General features: G+C 30.0%; 1 protein-coding gene across 1 annotated transcript; it reads left to right on the top strand.

The window, feature by feature from the left end:
* The first annotated feature begins 7,761 nt into the window (after window positions 1-7,761).
* On the top strand, window positions 7,762-17,649 carry LOC132720619 (uncharacterized). Its single transcript, XM_060704779.1, has 10 exons — window positions 7,762-7,919; window positions 9,114-9,443; window positions 11,080-11,210; window positions 11,867-12,095; window positions 12,481-12,768; window positions 13,449-13,736; window positions 14,046-14,348; window positions 14,554-14,697; window positions 15,210-15,243; window positions 15,561-17,649. The coding sequence occupies exons 2-10, from the start codon at window positions 9,425-9,427 to the stop codon at window positions 15,712-15,714; spliced, it is 1,590 nt and encodes a 529-aa protein (XP_060560762.1). The 5' UTR covers window positions 7,762-7,919; window positions 9,114-9,424; the 3' UTR covers window positions 15,715-17,649.
* The last annotated feature ends 540 nt before the right edge of the window (window positions 17,650-18,189 follow it).

Genomic DNA, 18,189 nt, shown 5'->3' with positions numbered 1-18,189 from the left:
ATACCTGCATCCCTACCTCCAAGGTCAAGGTCACACTTAGAGGTAAAAAAATAAGATAGTCTGGTATATTGTGTGTCCGATCTAGATCTTCTTCATAGTTCAAGGGATTTTAAAATATTTTGGCACCAATAGACAAAATAATAAGACAGTATGTCAAGTTCAACACCTGTAATCCTACCTGCAAAGTCAAGGTCAAAATTAGAGGTCAAAGATTAACAGAGTCTGTTATATGGTATATTTTGTGTCCCGTATAGATTAAGGGATTTTGAAAATACTTGGCACAAACAGTTACAAGAATCAGATGATATGTCATGCGTAACACTTAGAGATCAAAGATTTACATAGTCTGTTATAAGGCATATTTTTTATCTAGTCCATAACTTCTTCATAAATTGAGGGATTTTAAAAATACTTTGCACAAATAATCACAAGAATAAGACAATATGTCATGCACAAAAGCATGGGTACCTACCTTCAAGGGCACAACTAGAGGTTAAAGACTAACAAAGTGTGTTATAGGTTATATTTTGTGTCCGATGTATAACTTCTTCATAGTTCAAGGGATATTAAAAATACTTGGCACAAATAGTTACAACAATACGACGGTATGTCACGCACAACACCTGCATCCCAAGGTCAAGGTCACACTTAGAGGTCAAAGCTTAACATGATAGATTATTTTTCTGTATTTCATTTTATTTCTTTAATAACTTTATTGTTGCATTTACAGATAAAGCATTGATCAGAATTTTGGACTGAAAGTCCTGAGATCCATACCTCAATCTTTTGAAATAGCACTATTTTGCTTCATATAAAACTGACCTGAGGAGGCTCTGTTACAAAAGTTTTGTTTGTTTTATAAAATAGCCGTACTTGTTTATTTTGATTACAACAGACTGCATAAACATAAATTCAAAAATCCCCAGACAGACATTAAGGGTTGTTTCAATGTGTATTTTTGTGTTTCAGTATTTGGTTCATTTTCGAAGTATACACGTTTCACAATATTACCAAAATACTTTCCCGAAATAGTAGACGCTTCCGGAAAACCACAACGAATTGCGTCGTCAAGTTATAACATTCATGCCCAATGTTGAATGTAGACAATAGGATTGCCATTCTTTATACAGCCTCTGTCTTTCTACGCTAATAAAGCACCTTAAAGCTTATTGTGCCGATGAAAAATCTCACTGCTGTTTTTCTAATATCATTTGTTGACATTTCTTTTATGATGTCATTACATTGATTCATGTCCGACATTTGCAACAAAAAATACAACATTGAGATGAATAAAGACAAAATAAAGGGCTTCTTAATGATACATAAAACTAAAACAAAATAAAGTATTAAGAATATTGAGATTTTTTCGATAATATTAGAAATTAACTGACAAAAGAATCTTTCTTAAAAAAAGGGGATCGTTTTAAAGGAATAACCAAAGCACAAACTGAATAGACAAAGGCATGTTAAATACATTAATCTATCTTACAGCTAATGTGATTCCAAATTAAAAGAAAGGAAAGAAATTACTAGTAGTAGTGTACAAAGAACGCGAATTCAGTTCCAATAATTGGATGAATTTAAGTCAAAAATGAAAGCAGCTGTACCAAAAACAAATGTAGATATGAGTGCAAGAAAAATATAAAGATTAAATAATATATTTTTACCTAATAACGACTGGTTTTCCTTGACAATGTTGATACAGAGTCGCATAAATACACAGCTTACAATAAAGAAAATACGGAACACATATCTCGGAATTTCTGATATTCATTTGTCTGTTGACTTTCTATAATATATGTTTATTATGTTTCTCTGTCACATACATTGCCCATTTTAAGAGACAATTATGTCAATGATCTAATTACTGGTAATAAACCAGGTTAGTGACCAGATATCTATATCAGGAAGAGACACCAGACAGTTCAAATTGACATCGTGTCTCTTTTGAAACAATTTATAGGTATCAAAGAGCATTTCATACAATTGAATTATTTTTATTCTGATGATCTATCGTAATCTAAAACCGCTTTCATTGTATATTTCATAACGCCTGGAATACATGCGAACAAGGATATATCATTTATCTGTTTATTTGTCAAACAAACATATTTGAGAACTATATAAGAAATCCGTAATATATGGAGGTTCACTGATAATTAATCAATCGTAAAACATGAATATTACAAAACATAAATGTCAGCAGCAGTCCCATAGATTCTTTGCTTCTGTTTTCGAAATTAAATTGTGATCGTATGTCTTAAATCAATTCAAATACTATTAGAATACAACATGAACAAATGATTGTGTAAGACATATCCGTTAACTAAAGCATTAACAGTGACATATCGAACATATAATTTCCATATTTCACCCTTATTGTCTATTCCATTAAATCTATTGCACAAATTATCTAACATGGAGAATATACCAGATATCTGTCCCAGACAAAACATGGCCAAAATTGCAGCATTTTTCTAGAGAATAAAGAAGTAGGTATAGGCAACGAGCAAATTGATATAACGAGAAAATTAGACGATATTTTGTCTATACAAGGTTGTCCACAGAAATTCTCCCTTTATATTGACCAAGAAAATGTTCTGAAATTTAAACATGAAACTAGAACAGATTGCATTATTTAAATGAATCCTATGATACTATGTCCGAAGCTATGAAGACATATCTGTTAATTAAGGCATTAACAGTGACAGATCAAACATATAAATGTAGCTTGTTTAAAAAATATCGCTATTTCATCATCTCATCATCTGACGTCTGTGAACAAGGAATATAACGCAATTTTCCCTTTTTGTCTATTCCATTAAATCTATTGCGCAAATTATTTAAAATGAAGAATATACCAGATATCTGTCCCAGCCAAAAATGGCCAAAAATGCAGCATTTTTCCAGAAAATAAAGAAGTAAAATACGTAGAGTATGTATAAAGCAACGAGCAATTTGATATAACGAGATAATTAGACGATATTTTGTCTATACAAGGTAGTCAACAGAATTTTTTCTATATTGTTACGACAGTCTGTGTTTGATTTTTTCTACATATTACATATCATCATATTTGGGAAAGAGATAACAAGAAACTAATATTCCATCCAGCACTCTTTTCTTATAGAAGCGTATGGATTCATAACTTCATTCATAATGGCAAAATGACATCATCCTAAGAAAGCAATGCATTCATAAACTGCGCACAGATATGACTCCATTTATAAGATGAGACATGTCTTACACGTGGAGTGTATAGCACCTGTATAAACGGTAGATATCAAACTTAAGAATAAATTTTCTTTTACTTCATTTTTCATTTATTGATGAAGCTTATGTTCTACAATCGCAAAACAATGGTGAGAGTCTGTATAAATCAGATAATCTGATCATTGATTTCGGGGTTTCCTTTAAGCTGAAATGTTCTTTTTCCTTCAATTGCTGTAAACTGCAAGATGTGTTTAATAACCATAAAACATCTCTTTAAATTTGATACATATCGTGTATAACTGTTTTATATTAACTTTTATAATTAAATTAATGTCTTAATATACAAGTAAAATAATATCTAAATATAGATAATGAAAGTGCAAGTAAATAATAGTTAACCATAATTTTGTAAGTTGTTAAATAAATTACTAGCATAGAAATTTTATGCTTAATCTGCTCAAATATTGCATGTTACTTCTTACTGCAAAAGCTAATAGTTTTATCTAAAACGGTAGTTAATAGGTTTTTGTTGTTGTTGTTGTTGCTGTTGTGGTTCAAACTAAAAAAAAAACAGAAGTGGTATAGAAAATAACGGATTTTATATTCTGTTAAACACATTAGTTTGCAGTTCGACTCATTAAGTATAAGTTAAAGTTTATTAGTACATATATCTATTTACCAATTTAATTTTGTAAGTACGTAATAATAAATTTTAACCAGCTAGGTGTTTTTAATTATTTTTATAAACAGTCGATTTACAAGACTGATCATCAGTTTGCCGATTTACCAAAGTGAATGTGTTATGATTCATTTAAAATAATGCAATACTATTGGACAGAAATAAATTCAAACACTAAAATAACCGTTATATACATTTTAACTGATATAAAAATAATAAAGAATCTATTGTTACATTATTCATTATTTACTTCGTAACTAAAATAGGAGAAAGAATGAAACTTTTTCCTAATGAATTAATAATTGACAAGGGTAATCAAAGATGCCGTAGTATACAGTATTGTGCATTTTTATTTTTTGAGGACAATACATTAGGTAACCGACTCTGCTTTATCAGAAGTCCTATGTTTCTTAAAATTTTCAGTCATTCTTGAGACATTCAAAATGTTTTCAATTTGTGCATTACACTGACCTTTTTACTCATCTGTGAAATTCATAATAATACAGTTGAATACTAATCCAAATCACCTAAACTCATTAACAATCTATAATATATTTTTGACGGAGCTATTTTAAGACTGAGCCTTACAAAAGTTAATTAAGATTTAGTTATAAAATTAATACTCATTTGATAAAACTCAGTGCTGAGCAAGATAAGAATATATCTATAAAAATGTTGAAAGTAAATGGCCAGATGTAATTCACGAAAGATAAGACTCATATAATGAAGTTTTTAAATAAATGAAATATCATTGTATAACTGCTACCTAAGAGTTTCCCAGTAAGGTAAATATCTTAAACAACTACAGGATATGATAACGGAACAATTTATTATGTTTATTACTGGCATCACGGAACACTCGTATCAACTTCTGAAAATTAGAAGTTAGTAAATCATCGCAGTGAATATATTGTGTAAATAAATGCAATATTATCTACAACACAGAAATTCCATCTTTTTTCTCCTCGCTATATCTTCACGATGAGAATTATAAACAGACTTTACATCTCATAGATATTTGTAAGATCTTTAAGCAGGATTAATATGTCTACAGAGAAAACTATGGAACCACATAAAAAAAGATGTAAAATATGTTCTAATTTGTCCGTAGATAGACATATTTCACTGTTGCAAATTAAATGCTAAAAAATAAATGAAATTTTAAATATAAACGGAGTTTTGCAAAGACCATGTTAAAATTCATTAAATTATGTATTGACGTTATATTTATATCAGCATAATTATTATGGAGATTCCATGATGATCATTTCTTAAAACATTTGGTCGGCCAAAGTTTTAGTCGGCCCCTGTAGGTTATTTATTGTCTTGCTGCTCTGCTATCCTAATAAAATTTAAGTACTCTTTTATGCTCATGATCATTAAATTTCTTTCTATTTATATGAGTATTTTTGCGTTTTATTTATGATACCTTCTTAAACCATTGAATGTTTGCTAAGGATAATTTTATTTATACCGCCTTACAGGAACATATTAAGGCTAAGAGTGACATTTGGTGTACTTTTACCTCAGTAGTGATGCATTTGACCGTTCCAAGGCCGTGTCCCTCAGTCGCCCTCAATATATGTTTTGTTGTTATTCATTTTATTTAATGTGATTGTGTTTCGTCTGTTAAAAAACGGGAATAAAGATTAACAAGGCAAAGACAAAGTTCACAGGACGCAACCCCCTCAGCCTTATAGCGGGAATGAATGAAAAGATTCAGTGAACTGTACTTGATCTTGTTCATTCTTATTGTCGCAAATAACAGGTAATTACGCCTAAAGTATTAAATTCAATTCAAGTTTTAATTATTCTTTCGTCTCCCTGTTTCAAATTGCACCTCAGCGTTATTGGTTATCGTAAACAGTTTGTCCTAATTCGAATATAATTATCATACTATTTACCAGAATGATGTCTCTTTCCCGCCCTTATGTCCTTCCATGTTTATGCCTTAGTCCTGTTCAATGTCCAATTTGAAGCCTTAACGGTGATTGTGTGGCTTAGCATTGTTATGGGCAGCAATTTGTTAACGTCTTTTTTGTTGATATTTCCCTTCATAATTTGATTATAATTAAATTTATCCATTTAATGTTGTGATATATATGTTTACATACAAAGTCATATAATATTTATTTTTTATTTTTTGCCTGCTATAACTCTGCTATACAAAAATGCAACAAGGAAAATCTCTGTGATTCTTGTAATATACTGTACTCCCTATAGTCTCAGCGTTTTCCTTTTTACTGTATCCAAGAAATTCATATATAGTATCAAATCCATATTGAACTCGGAGCAACTTTGTGTGTGGTCATTAATAATATTTGTACAAGTTATCTCTCTTAAATAAAAATGAATAAAATATAGATGACGACATTTTCCCCAAAAATTCTTTATTTTCAGCAAATTATCACTGTTACGAATAAGCTGTCAATGAAAATCAGTACTTTACACATTATTGCATCACGACTTCCTTTTTCATATCATGGTTCAACTATAAGTACCATAGATGGGGTGATTTAATTTTTCAAAAATTAAAAGCAATCCCATTTATCATCAACTTTCAATGAGGTTAAGATTGCAAAGTCAACACGTTAACAGTTAACGTTTCTATTTTAATCGAAAAAAGTATTTGAATTCCATTTCTGATGAAAAGAATCGTATCCTTCAACTATTATCAACTTTTTATGAATCTTTAAATTTTGTTATTATGCAACCAATACTAGTCAAGATCTTGGCATTCTATCAAGCTTTTAATGAGCAAAGACGCAAATGACGTTTAACGTGTATCAAGACTCTGAAAACAAAACAAAATGGCAAACAAACAGCCAGGAGCATTCCGCGCATTGCTTATTCGGGAATACAGTGTTCTCTTTTGACGATAGTGACATTTTATAATTTGCACGATTGTACGTTGGTAATAAAGTAATGGTACGTTGAAATATCGCATTTTCTTTACCATACCATCAAGCTTTTACAATCGAGTCATCTTCCAATTTTAACAGTGCCATCGTTACATCACGCTTTCATTATCCTGGCATAGTGATCGTGCCATAAACCATCGCGCTTACACCATCGTACAAACGTGTTTTTATCAACGGTTCTCGTGACTTCGACATCATACCAACGCGTGTCCATCATTGTATCACCGCCTTCCGTGGTCATGCGCAGTTATACATACTAATCAACAGCAAAACTGAAAATTTAGTATTAGCATATAAAAACGTTCATATTATAACTGACATGTTTTGCTCAAAAAGAAGCCACAGAAAGTGATAAAACAGTTTTGCTTTGCTCGTAATTAAAGGGCACAAGAAGCTATTTTTGTTATATCACATGGTTAAACGTTCAAAACATATTCTTTTTATGACAAATATTTATTTGTTAATCAATAATGAAAGTGTGATTCGTAGAATTAAAGGTTCTATTTATATAGCTCTGTCAAGAATACCACCACTCCAATAGATGGATGGTGGATAAATCGATGCATGGGGAAATGGATGGATGGATGAGATAGGATAGATAAATAGAGAAACAATAAAGAAAATGGAGACAAAGCAATTGGATGTAATGTTCACATTCATTTTGTCCGTGAAATTGAAACTAATCCGAATTAATAATAATAATAATAATAATAGTATAAATGATAATAATAATACAATCTTAAATCAGAGAAGGTGACATACATAGTTTTCACAAGAAAACACGTATACTTATTTTCAGTACGATTTTTTGAATTTAACAAAAACAAAGAAAACGAATAATAATTATTAAAAAAGAATAAAAAACTACTTAAAATAACGGTATTGTTGTCCATGAACACATTTTACAAATAAAATTACGTACTTATTGTTTAAACTTCCTCGTGTACATACGTTCTCAAACTTCCTGGTCTAAAATAAATAATATAATTGTGTAAGATGACGGACTCAGAGGTGAAATCTAAATATCAGTTTACCTATTTAAAAAATTGTTGGATTAAAATTTGTATACATTTATATAACTGTGTGTATAGCTTATGTACATACTGGTGAGTAATAACTATTACACATATATACATTATAATATTCATTATTAACATTACATAGATATAATGCTGGTGAGTAATCTAAACTATTACACAGGTATACATATAATATTCCTTATTAAAATGTGAAAGTGCATTACTTGTTTTATCTAAAATGACGACATTCCTAATTTCAGCAATTCTATCAACGTTCTTTCGTTTTGCTTCTTTAAGCTTTCCATTTTTGTAACATCTTAATATTCTTTTAACGTTTATCCAATGTTATGGCCCTATCCATTGTGCATATATAGAAGCGGCCACTTGAATAATTGATTAAACGATATCTGACTACTGTACAAATAAATAAATGTTAAATTAGGGTCAATAAATACTGAAAAAAATGCGTAGATAAAATGCTTTTGAAAATTAAATGATTCTATAATCAAGTTGAACAGTCAACTAATGCAAACTCCTAATCATAGTATTTTACGGCGTTTATGACTGATCAATACGAAACATAAATATACTGATGGTAATATTTAACAAATAGGGAAAATAAGTCGATTTTAGTTTATATGCATGTTCATATCAGTCAAAAACAACGACAATACATTTATAATTATGGGTCATGAAATATTTAGAATATAACTGCTGGATTCCCTTGAATGCACCTTACTTTATTTCGGTGGTTGTTATGTTATAAATATTGAATTCAAATATGTTTAATTGACGGCATATTTGAAAAATAAAAATATTCTGATTGTCACCATCTAATTTATAAAAGAAGTAGATCGATTTCTGGATCCATTAATTGATATTTTTTACATAGTCCGCTACAACTGTATTTATTTTATAACTAAATACAGTCAATAAAACTTATTAACCCTGTTTTTGGCAAATTCTGATCACATTTTTAGAATAAGTTCTTTTATAAACCCTTTTTTATGAAATATTGATTGGAAACTTTTAAACAGTCTTTCCTCAGATAAAACGAACAATTTCTATTTTAAATTTGAACATACTTGTTGCATTCTTAGTGCGCAGGAAAGATTTTGGTATATTACATTTTTATGCGGAATATCTTTATTATATACTTATGTGAGTCGGACTATAATTGTCTGATATAATCACATATTATAATTAATTATTAATTATCATTAATGTTATGATAATAATTATATCTATTATCATTTCTCTATGTCATTGTTTGTGTTTTAGGAACTGTTGATAGAATATACATACTTGACAATAAGGCAGCATTAAAAGGGAGTAATATACGACTTGTTTGTGGAATATCAGAGTTTACTTCTGGCCAGCTAGAAATCTACTGGAGTGAAACTCGTCTTCCGACATCACTCACTGATATCCAGTCCAAAGTTCAGTGTTTCCAGTCAGCGTGTCTGACAATATCTGTTGGTAGATATACATTTCGTGCTGACAACAGTAATGTCTACATCAACATTACCAGTGTAAACAGATCAGAGGATCAGAAATGGTGGACATGTGCCATAGGAAATCAAAGGAAAGACATGCTGCTAAATGTCATAAGTATGTATAATTTGAATAATATTAATTCTTCAGCTATTGAAACAAAAAAGATTAATGATTTTTGTAATAAAAGGATAAACAATTTCATGTATTTTACAAAAACTTTCGTAAATGTTAATGCTGTGATAGTGTTTATCTGATATTAATATACATGTTCATTACTACGAATGTAGCATTAAATAGTACAACTTCTTTATTATATACTTATAAATGAAATATTGAGAAATATTGATAGAATAAAATGCGTATTTTAATTTTCCGTATTTTCACTGTAAAAATTTATTTTTCACTGCAGTGAAACATATTTTCCATATTTTCACTGGTGTCTTGCCGGACTACTTTCTTTTAAACCTGCCAGTACACAAAATTTAAGGGAAAGTCTTTCAAATTTTAATGTCAAAAAAGAGAAAAATGTATATAATAAACAGAAAATTCAAGTTTTTTCTATAAATACATGATTTATTTTCATCATGTGGCATGAAAATTACCATATTTCACTCGTGGCTACTGCCACTCATGAAATATTTATTTCCATACCACATGAAAAAACATGAATATCCTCTATATATTTCATGAGATATTTAAAATCTTCATTTATGTGTTATAATACATGTGAACAACATAATAACAAAGGTCTTAATCATCTAATTCATGATTGAACTATTAATCCATTTTCTCTCATTTCAACTTTGAAAAATAATAATCACATGTCAGTTTGCAGTTGTTACTCATAAAACCTTAATTCTATTATGACCTATTAAAGTCTACTATGATCCTATATTTTACGTGCTGTTTGATAATGTATGTAAATCAGAAGTAGTTTGTTCATTTATCGTAATATGATTTCGTGTTAAATATCTCAAATTCAGAGGTTTTTCATATTTTCTTTTAATTAAACATACGCTTTAACCTAACACCATGCAAGCTATATAAACATTTCTTATTACTGTTTCTTATGTTTCTACATTTCCCTTTTTTCAAAAAAATATTTATTGATATCAGGCCTTGTTCACGTGCATTGTTTACTTCCAGGCTTAACAAATAATCTCACAATTTATTCAAAAGATATATGTAAAACATGCAGATATCGACAATATAATCCAATTTATGATAAAAAAATTACTTCAGTATCCAGAGGTAAAGTACCATTAGCTAATGCATCGTACTTTACACTGGTAAACATAACAATTTCTTGTACATATTATATACATGTATATGTCAAACATGTAAATAACATATATTAAAAGCTAATAATCAAGACACACTATTAATTTTGCATTATTACATATGCATCAAGAAAGAGCTCAAGACAAAGCAACGAATGAGATATTCAATTCCACAGATCACAAAAAAATCAAATTAAAAAGGCAACGCAAAAGAATATATTCCCCAATATAGCAAAAAGTGCAAAAAAAAAAGAAAATGCATAAATAACTATATTATTAAATGGACACGAAAGACCACACTAAAACTCAGAAACGGATCTGAGTGAAATACAGTTTTCAACCAATCTGAACGAATCTGAGTAAAAGCTTTGCCCTCGAAAGACTAATTAAAACAACTTGTAATTCATGTTAGAAAGAACTGGTCACATATAGTTGCTTGAATAATTAATTTTTAATTATTTGTATTACAGCTGTACCATTATCACTCCAATATGAAAATACTGTAACCCAAAATCAAGATTTAGCAAAGAATGCAGTACAGTTAAAATGTAGTACAGGGTGTTCCTATCCTGAGCCAACATTTACTTGGTTTTACTCTGAGGTATGATTTTGCTTTCATTTTACTTAGGTCGGAGTTTAGAAAAATTTAAAGCATTTAAAATAGCCAAATAATTCGGGTTCAATAACAACTGACTGGATATTTTTCAACCTTTATTTCGAAAACAAAACCGTCGTATTTTAGTACATGGATAAAGGTATTACGGTCAATACATTCACATTCCATTTATTCCTTAATAAACAATTAAAAAGTGTAAGCATTCATTAACGTTCCGTTATTGACAAAATATAGTCATACAAATAGGGTTTTGTAAATTTCTCTCAAAACTTGCCTCGGACCTAGTCACATACCTACAGATACAACAACAAGTGTTTGTTCATAAATTTACTTGCATTCCGCACGAATGTCTTATAATAATGGCTACATGCTGTCGTAATGAGAGATTAATAATACTGAACAAAATTTAGAAAGAATTCCAAATGTTAAAAAACTTCTACCTTGTGTCCTGTTAAACAAATTAGAGAAGAATTTCCTTCGGCGACAAGAAATACGAATTTGAAATTAACCATGCAAAGCAATTATTAATATCAAGCATGGGACTATTATCATACATTTTTAAAGACGCTAGCTATACAACTATTTTACATTCAATGTTCTGAACAATGTAATCTTGAAAAGAATTCTAATTATACTTTCAGCCAGGAAAAGATACCTTTCTAGTCTGGCCATCATCGGGGTCTGCTTCTGATACAGTAGCAGGATGTTCTGACTCTGAGAGAAAATATTCTTCAACTTTATCTCTTTCACGATATACAACATTTCCTGGTAACATACAAAAAACTGTTCAGTTTAAATGCAGTATAGAATCATTAACTGGAATGTCTGAACAACTATACACATCTTTCTCTACTGATATTCAGTTTGCTGGTGAGTTCATTATAATAATGATGTCTGTGGAGATAAAATAGAAAATCTTTTGCCGAAATATTATCATTTTGTCACTCACCATAGGAAATAAAATTCATCGATCACAGTTTTTACTTTAATTCTTCATCTTCTATCACTAGTGTCACATGGTTAGGTAATGATTCATTCTTTGAAGTAATTGTTGCAATTTCAGAATCCTTTAGAATTTACTTTTATATCTTAACTTATAAAATCAATATTAACAGACAGCCAAAATGACGATAAATTAAATTCTTAATTCCATCGGGACGGTTTAACGATTGTTTTTTTTATTGACAAAATTTTATTGAGGACTTAAAAATTTATCAATCTGTAAAGTAATGATAAATGTTTCTGTCCACATCAGTTAGGGTTTCAAATGCTACACTCAAAGATGGAACTAGTACAGTTACTGAACAACTACAAGTAATAAGTGGTTTAAGTAAAACATTGACATGTGACACAAGCGTGAGTAGACCCGCAGCTACGATAGTGTGGTATATTGGAACACAAGAGAAACACAGGTCTACATTTTCTACTTTTTCATTCAATCCACAGACCACCGATCACAACAAAACAGTCTACTGTAAAGCCTTTAACATACAACCAGAGAATCAAGCTGTCATTTCATACAAATCAGTACTTTTTGTTCAAGGTAGTTTGATATATAGAAGGTTTTTGAAGATGAAATTCTTCTTTTTGTCGGATGAACAAATCAAGTTACTAATTCCTAAAATAAAAATTATATTTTTTCCTATTCATAGTTAATCAGTTACAAAGAAGGATTTCGTAGACAAATAAGAGTGAAATTTAGGAAGAACGTTTTGATCTATTTCAAATTATAAGGTTTTTGTTACATCATGATTTTTCATGGTCCATCTTACTAATAAGTAACTTCGATCATGGAATTCATGTTAAACATTATATATCATTTGTGAATATTCAGCATCTTTCTAAAGTATTATATCTTGTGATTTAAAATGCAGTTTTCTCCAAAACTTACTTATTTGGTGAATAATGAATAATTGTAGAATTAGATCTATATCATATAACTTTATAATATTTACATCATTTTGATATTAAACAGGTAACCGGAGCTTTTCCTATAGTATTTAAGGAAAGTCATAGAAAAGTGTAAATAAAAGTAAAAGGTTTCATTAATATGCTAACATCCTTATTTCAGTTTATATATATTTAAATTGTTAAAATGTTAATATTTATTTGTTTGATGATGTGTACTTGTGCATGTCAAAACCAAACTATCTGCTACCTTAAGTACTATTTTTCATTATTTTGACATTTTCTAAGATGATATGTAAAATGTATTTATTTTAGAACGGACAAACGTAAAATCGTTTTATATTGGACAGAATGAAAGTCAAACGGTGGCGACATTAGAGGAACATGATGTGAACATTCCGCTTACTTGCATTGTAACTGGAACATCTGCCAAAGAACTTTATATCATATTTAACGGGGACATTATTGCAAGACAGTCTAACACAAATAAATTAGAATACAATGTTCAAGACATTACTTGTTCTACAGGCGGCATTTATATTTGCAGTGCAGTTGATAATTTCGGTGCCTCAACAAACAAAACTGTTACGTTATTTGTAGATTGTAAGTTTATCATAAGAAACTAGTGAGTATTTTAATTAGTTTAATAAAAACTAAGTCCTCAACTTTATCAAAATTTAAACCGGTATACTGTTTAATTAAAAATGTTAAATGTTTGAAATTAAATCTAGAGAAACTGATATCAAGGTAACCTTATATGAACACACATCAGTTAAATATTTAGAAGTATCCATCTTATTTGTAACGGCGTTAATTGATAAAATGATTTTAAAAGTAATTTTAATCATTTTAGTCTTCTGCTTTACATTAATGCTTGGAAGTTTGTTTCAAATGGGATTTTAATTTTGGTAGGTTCTCCACGACCAGTTCGACAAGTTCTTCACAATATAACGAGTCAGGTCGGTAAATCCGTAACACTTTCCTTCATGGTAATAGCTTATCCTACACCTGGACCTAAGGGATTTTCATGGTTCATGGAAGACCGACTTAACTGGATTTCTTTACTGAGTAACGAAGATCTTAAAATTTCATCATCTGATTTTGAGACAAATTTAACAATCTCAAATGTATCTCTTGAACATTACGGAAAATATCGTGTAACTACTGTTAACAGAATCGGTTCATACGACCAGATATTGTTCCTCTCAGAGAAAGGTATTGTTAGTTGTTTTTCTTTTTGAAATGGACAATTTCTCGAACTAATAACACATCGTCTTGGCTAAAGAAAATATTATCATTTGCACTGTATTTTACGGACATTTTAACTTTTATACATTTTATTCCTGAACACGAATCAGTTCCAACATAAGTGTTTGTAAGCTTTATAATTGCCTATTTATATTCTTATCTGCTTACTTAGATTTCAGACCTGACACGTGCAATACGTGCAATAAAAAGAAATGCTCCTTTACAACTACAATAGTTCTCGGAATAGTATGTGTCGTTCTGGTTGGCTATGGTACTGGTGTATCCATATTGTACAAAAGAAATACCATTAAGAAAGGTAAATATTTTTTCTAAGGTTTCCCACAGCTTCTTTAAGTAAGACCTTGTAATTTTCTCTCATAGATTACTTTGTTCATTTCATGAATTTGTCGACTTCCTTTGCTCGTGTCATGACTGTGAAAAAATCCTGAAAGTGAATTGGTCTATAATGTATAGACATAACCATAAACCACGAAAGCTTTATACATGAAAGTTATTGGAAAGTATCGGATACATGATCCGATATTAAATATATTTATGTAGCAGAACATTAAATGTTATAGAACAAAAAATTATTACTCATCATATAATTGTTAATTCTAAACTATTTAGAAGTCTATTAACATTTTATTCAAGCAACATGTTATATAGAAGTATATCTCAATAACACTATCCTATTGTTTTCATCAATATTTGAAATATATATGGAAAATGCGCCCATTGCACACCTTTCTAATTTAAACAGTTGTACTAAAATACTAAAACCCAAACAATTTTATAATTAAATACAAGTTGAATGTCTTATATCAGGTAAAACAACACATTCAAGATATGGATCCAGAACGTAAGTTTTGCATATTTTTTGTAATAATAAATTCATCCATTTGACAGTAGTCTTTTCCATCATTTATACTTTTTCTGGTTCTTCTTATACTAGCCTTGAGTATATAAACAAATATATAATTCCTTTACAAACGCACTGTAGCGAAGAGTAAAAAAACGAAGTTTAGGAAGAAACCTTTGTGTACAATAAACAAATAAATCTTATTAATCATATACATGTATTTTAAAAGATTTGATTAATATTGTTTGGCATCAAAGTACAGACTGTTTAGAGCTATTATGTTTCTTTATGTATAATATATTTTGTGCTTGTTTCAGTAGGAATGACAATATAGGAAATACTATTGATGTAACAGAGGAACAAGATTACGAAAATAATGTTACAGAAGCTGACGAGGACACTTCGAAACAATATACTGAGCTGACACATTACTCTAACGATACTGCACCATATGAACCGTTACGTGTTTAGATAAGATGGTTGTAACTTGCTTAAAACTCTTGGTGAAAATGTTTGTATAAAAGTGAAGTGAAATATTCACATTGAGTGGTTTATTTCATATACACGTACAACGTAAAATATTTGATACACCCACCATCGCCATGGTTTGAATATATTTTGATATATAAAGAAGTTACAAGTTAAATGTTGATGCTGCACATCAAAGACGCCGCCAAAAGATTTGAACAGTCAATCAGCATTGACAATCGTTCTCTACTACAGTTGAATATCCGAAGTACAAATCAGTTTTTTTCTCCATGTTCTTGGTATGTGCTCGTTGTTTAATAATTAAGTTGCATATTTTTTTGTGAAAAAGTAGAGCCTAATGCATAAATTCACAAAGTAATGACATGTCTGAAATTCTTAAATGTTTGTCTGTTGCGACAAAGATTGAGACGTCTGGTCAAAGCAAAATAAATTGGATAACAAATAAAAATTGAAATGATTGGTATACTTAAAATAAATTCAAGACAATATGTGCCGAAAATATGTCCATTTAAATATTGGTACGAATTGCATAATGTTCGAGCGATTTTGAGGACGAACTGTTCTGCAGTGATCTTCCCTTACTGACCGTAGCGTAACTGGTGTACTTCCTTAACGGTTGAGGCAGAACCGCCTCTCTGATATTGGTCGTGGTTAAGGCTTTGTAACTTGTAATTTAATGATTCGACAAGTGATATTGATCAAAGTTGTCCTGGTCCCCTTCCGCCCCGTCAATGAAGACTAAATGCAAGCATATTTACGAAGCATCATATTAAATTTGGCGACAATAAAAGGCGTAGCCGAACTTCAACAGAGGCGGAGCAAATGAAATAAGTGACACTGCCTAAGTCGTTACCTCTCTCAACGGTTAAGTTTTAGAACGATCGACTATAGACTGGCTCATTGGCACATTGGCTCATTTATTATGTAATAGATAAAATTAGATAATGATAAAAAGAATATGATTTTCATGATGGCGCTGTCACTTCAGTTAAACGTTGGATCTAATCCCTTACAGCTCTGTGACATGTTGTACATCAGAAAAACTATTTTTATTAGAAAATTTGAAAACAGTTTGATTTTGTTAAAACAAAAAAAAAACAACACAAAATCAAGTCTAAAATTTTCCCCATTGCTGTATGGACAAATGCATATATACTAGACGCCGTCTAAGTTATGAGGTATACTACTGTGATTTGTTTAAGACTTGAATTGGGGTCATCTACCTTTCAGAAACTTAAGAGTGCGAATGCACAAATGAAATATATTTGTTTCTCTTTGAAAGACCGGTTGGGACAATTCAACTTCATGAGTTCCCGATTCGTCTTCGTGATTTCACAATTTTTTACTTTGTTAATTCACGTAATCAGCATACGGGATTCACGAATTCTGGATTTTAGCTTCATGAATTGACGAAGTTGAATTCGTAAAGTTGAAATCGTGAATTCGTGATGTTAAAGTCGTGAACTTATTAAGTTTGAAATCGTGAATTCACAAAGATGCACAAAGATGAAGTCGGGAATTCATGAAGTTCAAATGTCCTCACCGGTTTTTCGTATCATTGTTTCGAGTTCAATTGTTTCCACTGAGTTTTGTTTTTACTTTCATGATATTTAATTGATTATATCTAAAATATTATCTCCTTGCTTTAAAAATATATGCATCGTATAAATTAATAATATATGTATTTAATGAAATATTTGTGAATATTCACACTGTTTTTTTCTTCTTATTCTACCTAAATATCATTTTATCGTTTTTGCAAATGTTAATAACATTATTTTATGCAACGTTGTATTAGACGTTGCCCGACATTGTCATGTATATTTGGAATACTGTGGCTATATGTTTCATCCAATATACCTAAAGAAAAATAAAACTGTTATTTATCTGAGTAATATATAATAAAATGCAGGCACTTGTGACAGAAATTTTGTAACAGTTGATAAGTTTGTGTACAAATGACCGAAATACAGTCATCTTACACCTTGGTAGGATTATCAATCTTTTGACTTAATATATTATTAGATGTGACTATAAATTTATGCCGTCATATAAAATGAAATTAGCCTTTCAAAAGACTTATATTCGTAACTAAAATAAACTTTAATTTACGAATATAAGTTGTTTAGAAGGTTTGATGGTGTATTTGATACTTTAAATTTTTGCAGTTAATCTTCAAACATCTTGTTTTAAATTAATCATATATAACTTATATTGTATTATATAGCTAGCTTAAGTCCTTCAGCGGATTCGTTTTTTTATACCGTGGCAGAGACGGGCTACACTGAAAAAACGTCGTAGGGTTAAGTTCCAACAATAATCAATAAAAATCGTGCCAGGGATTCTGACACAACCCATTTTCATTTATGTAGCCATTCCGCATGAAACATATCCCTGAAAAAATAATATTATAATCTAATAATAAGCCAAATATAAACAATATAAAAATCTAATTTC

This window comes from Ruditapes philippinarum, unplaced genomic scaffold (genome assembly GCF_026571515.1).
Source record: "Ruditapes philippinarum isolate M1 unplaced genomic scaffold, ASM2657151v2 ctg1736_1_1_1_1, whole genome shotgun sequence".
Lineage (NCBI taxonomy): Eukaryota > Metazoa > Mollusca > Bivalvia > Venerida > Veneridae > Ruditapes > Ruditapes philippinarum.
The sequence above is the reverse complement of the archived record's forward strand: the minus strand, read 5'-3'. Positions and strand labels throughout refer to the sequence as shown.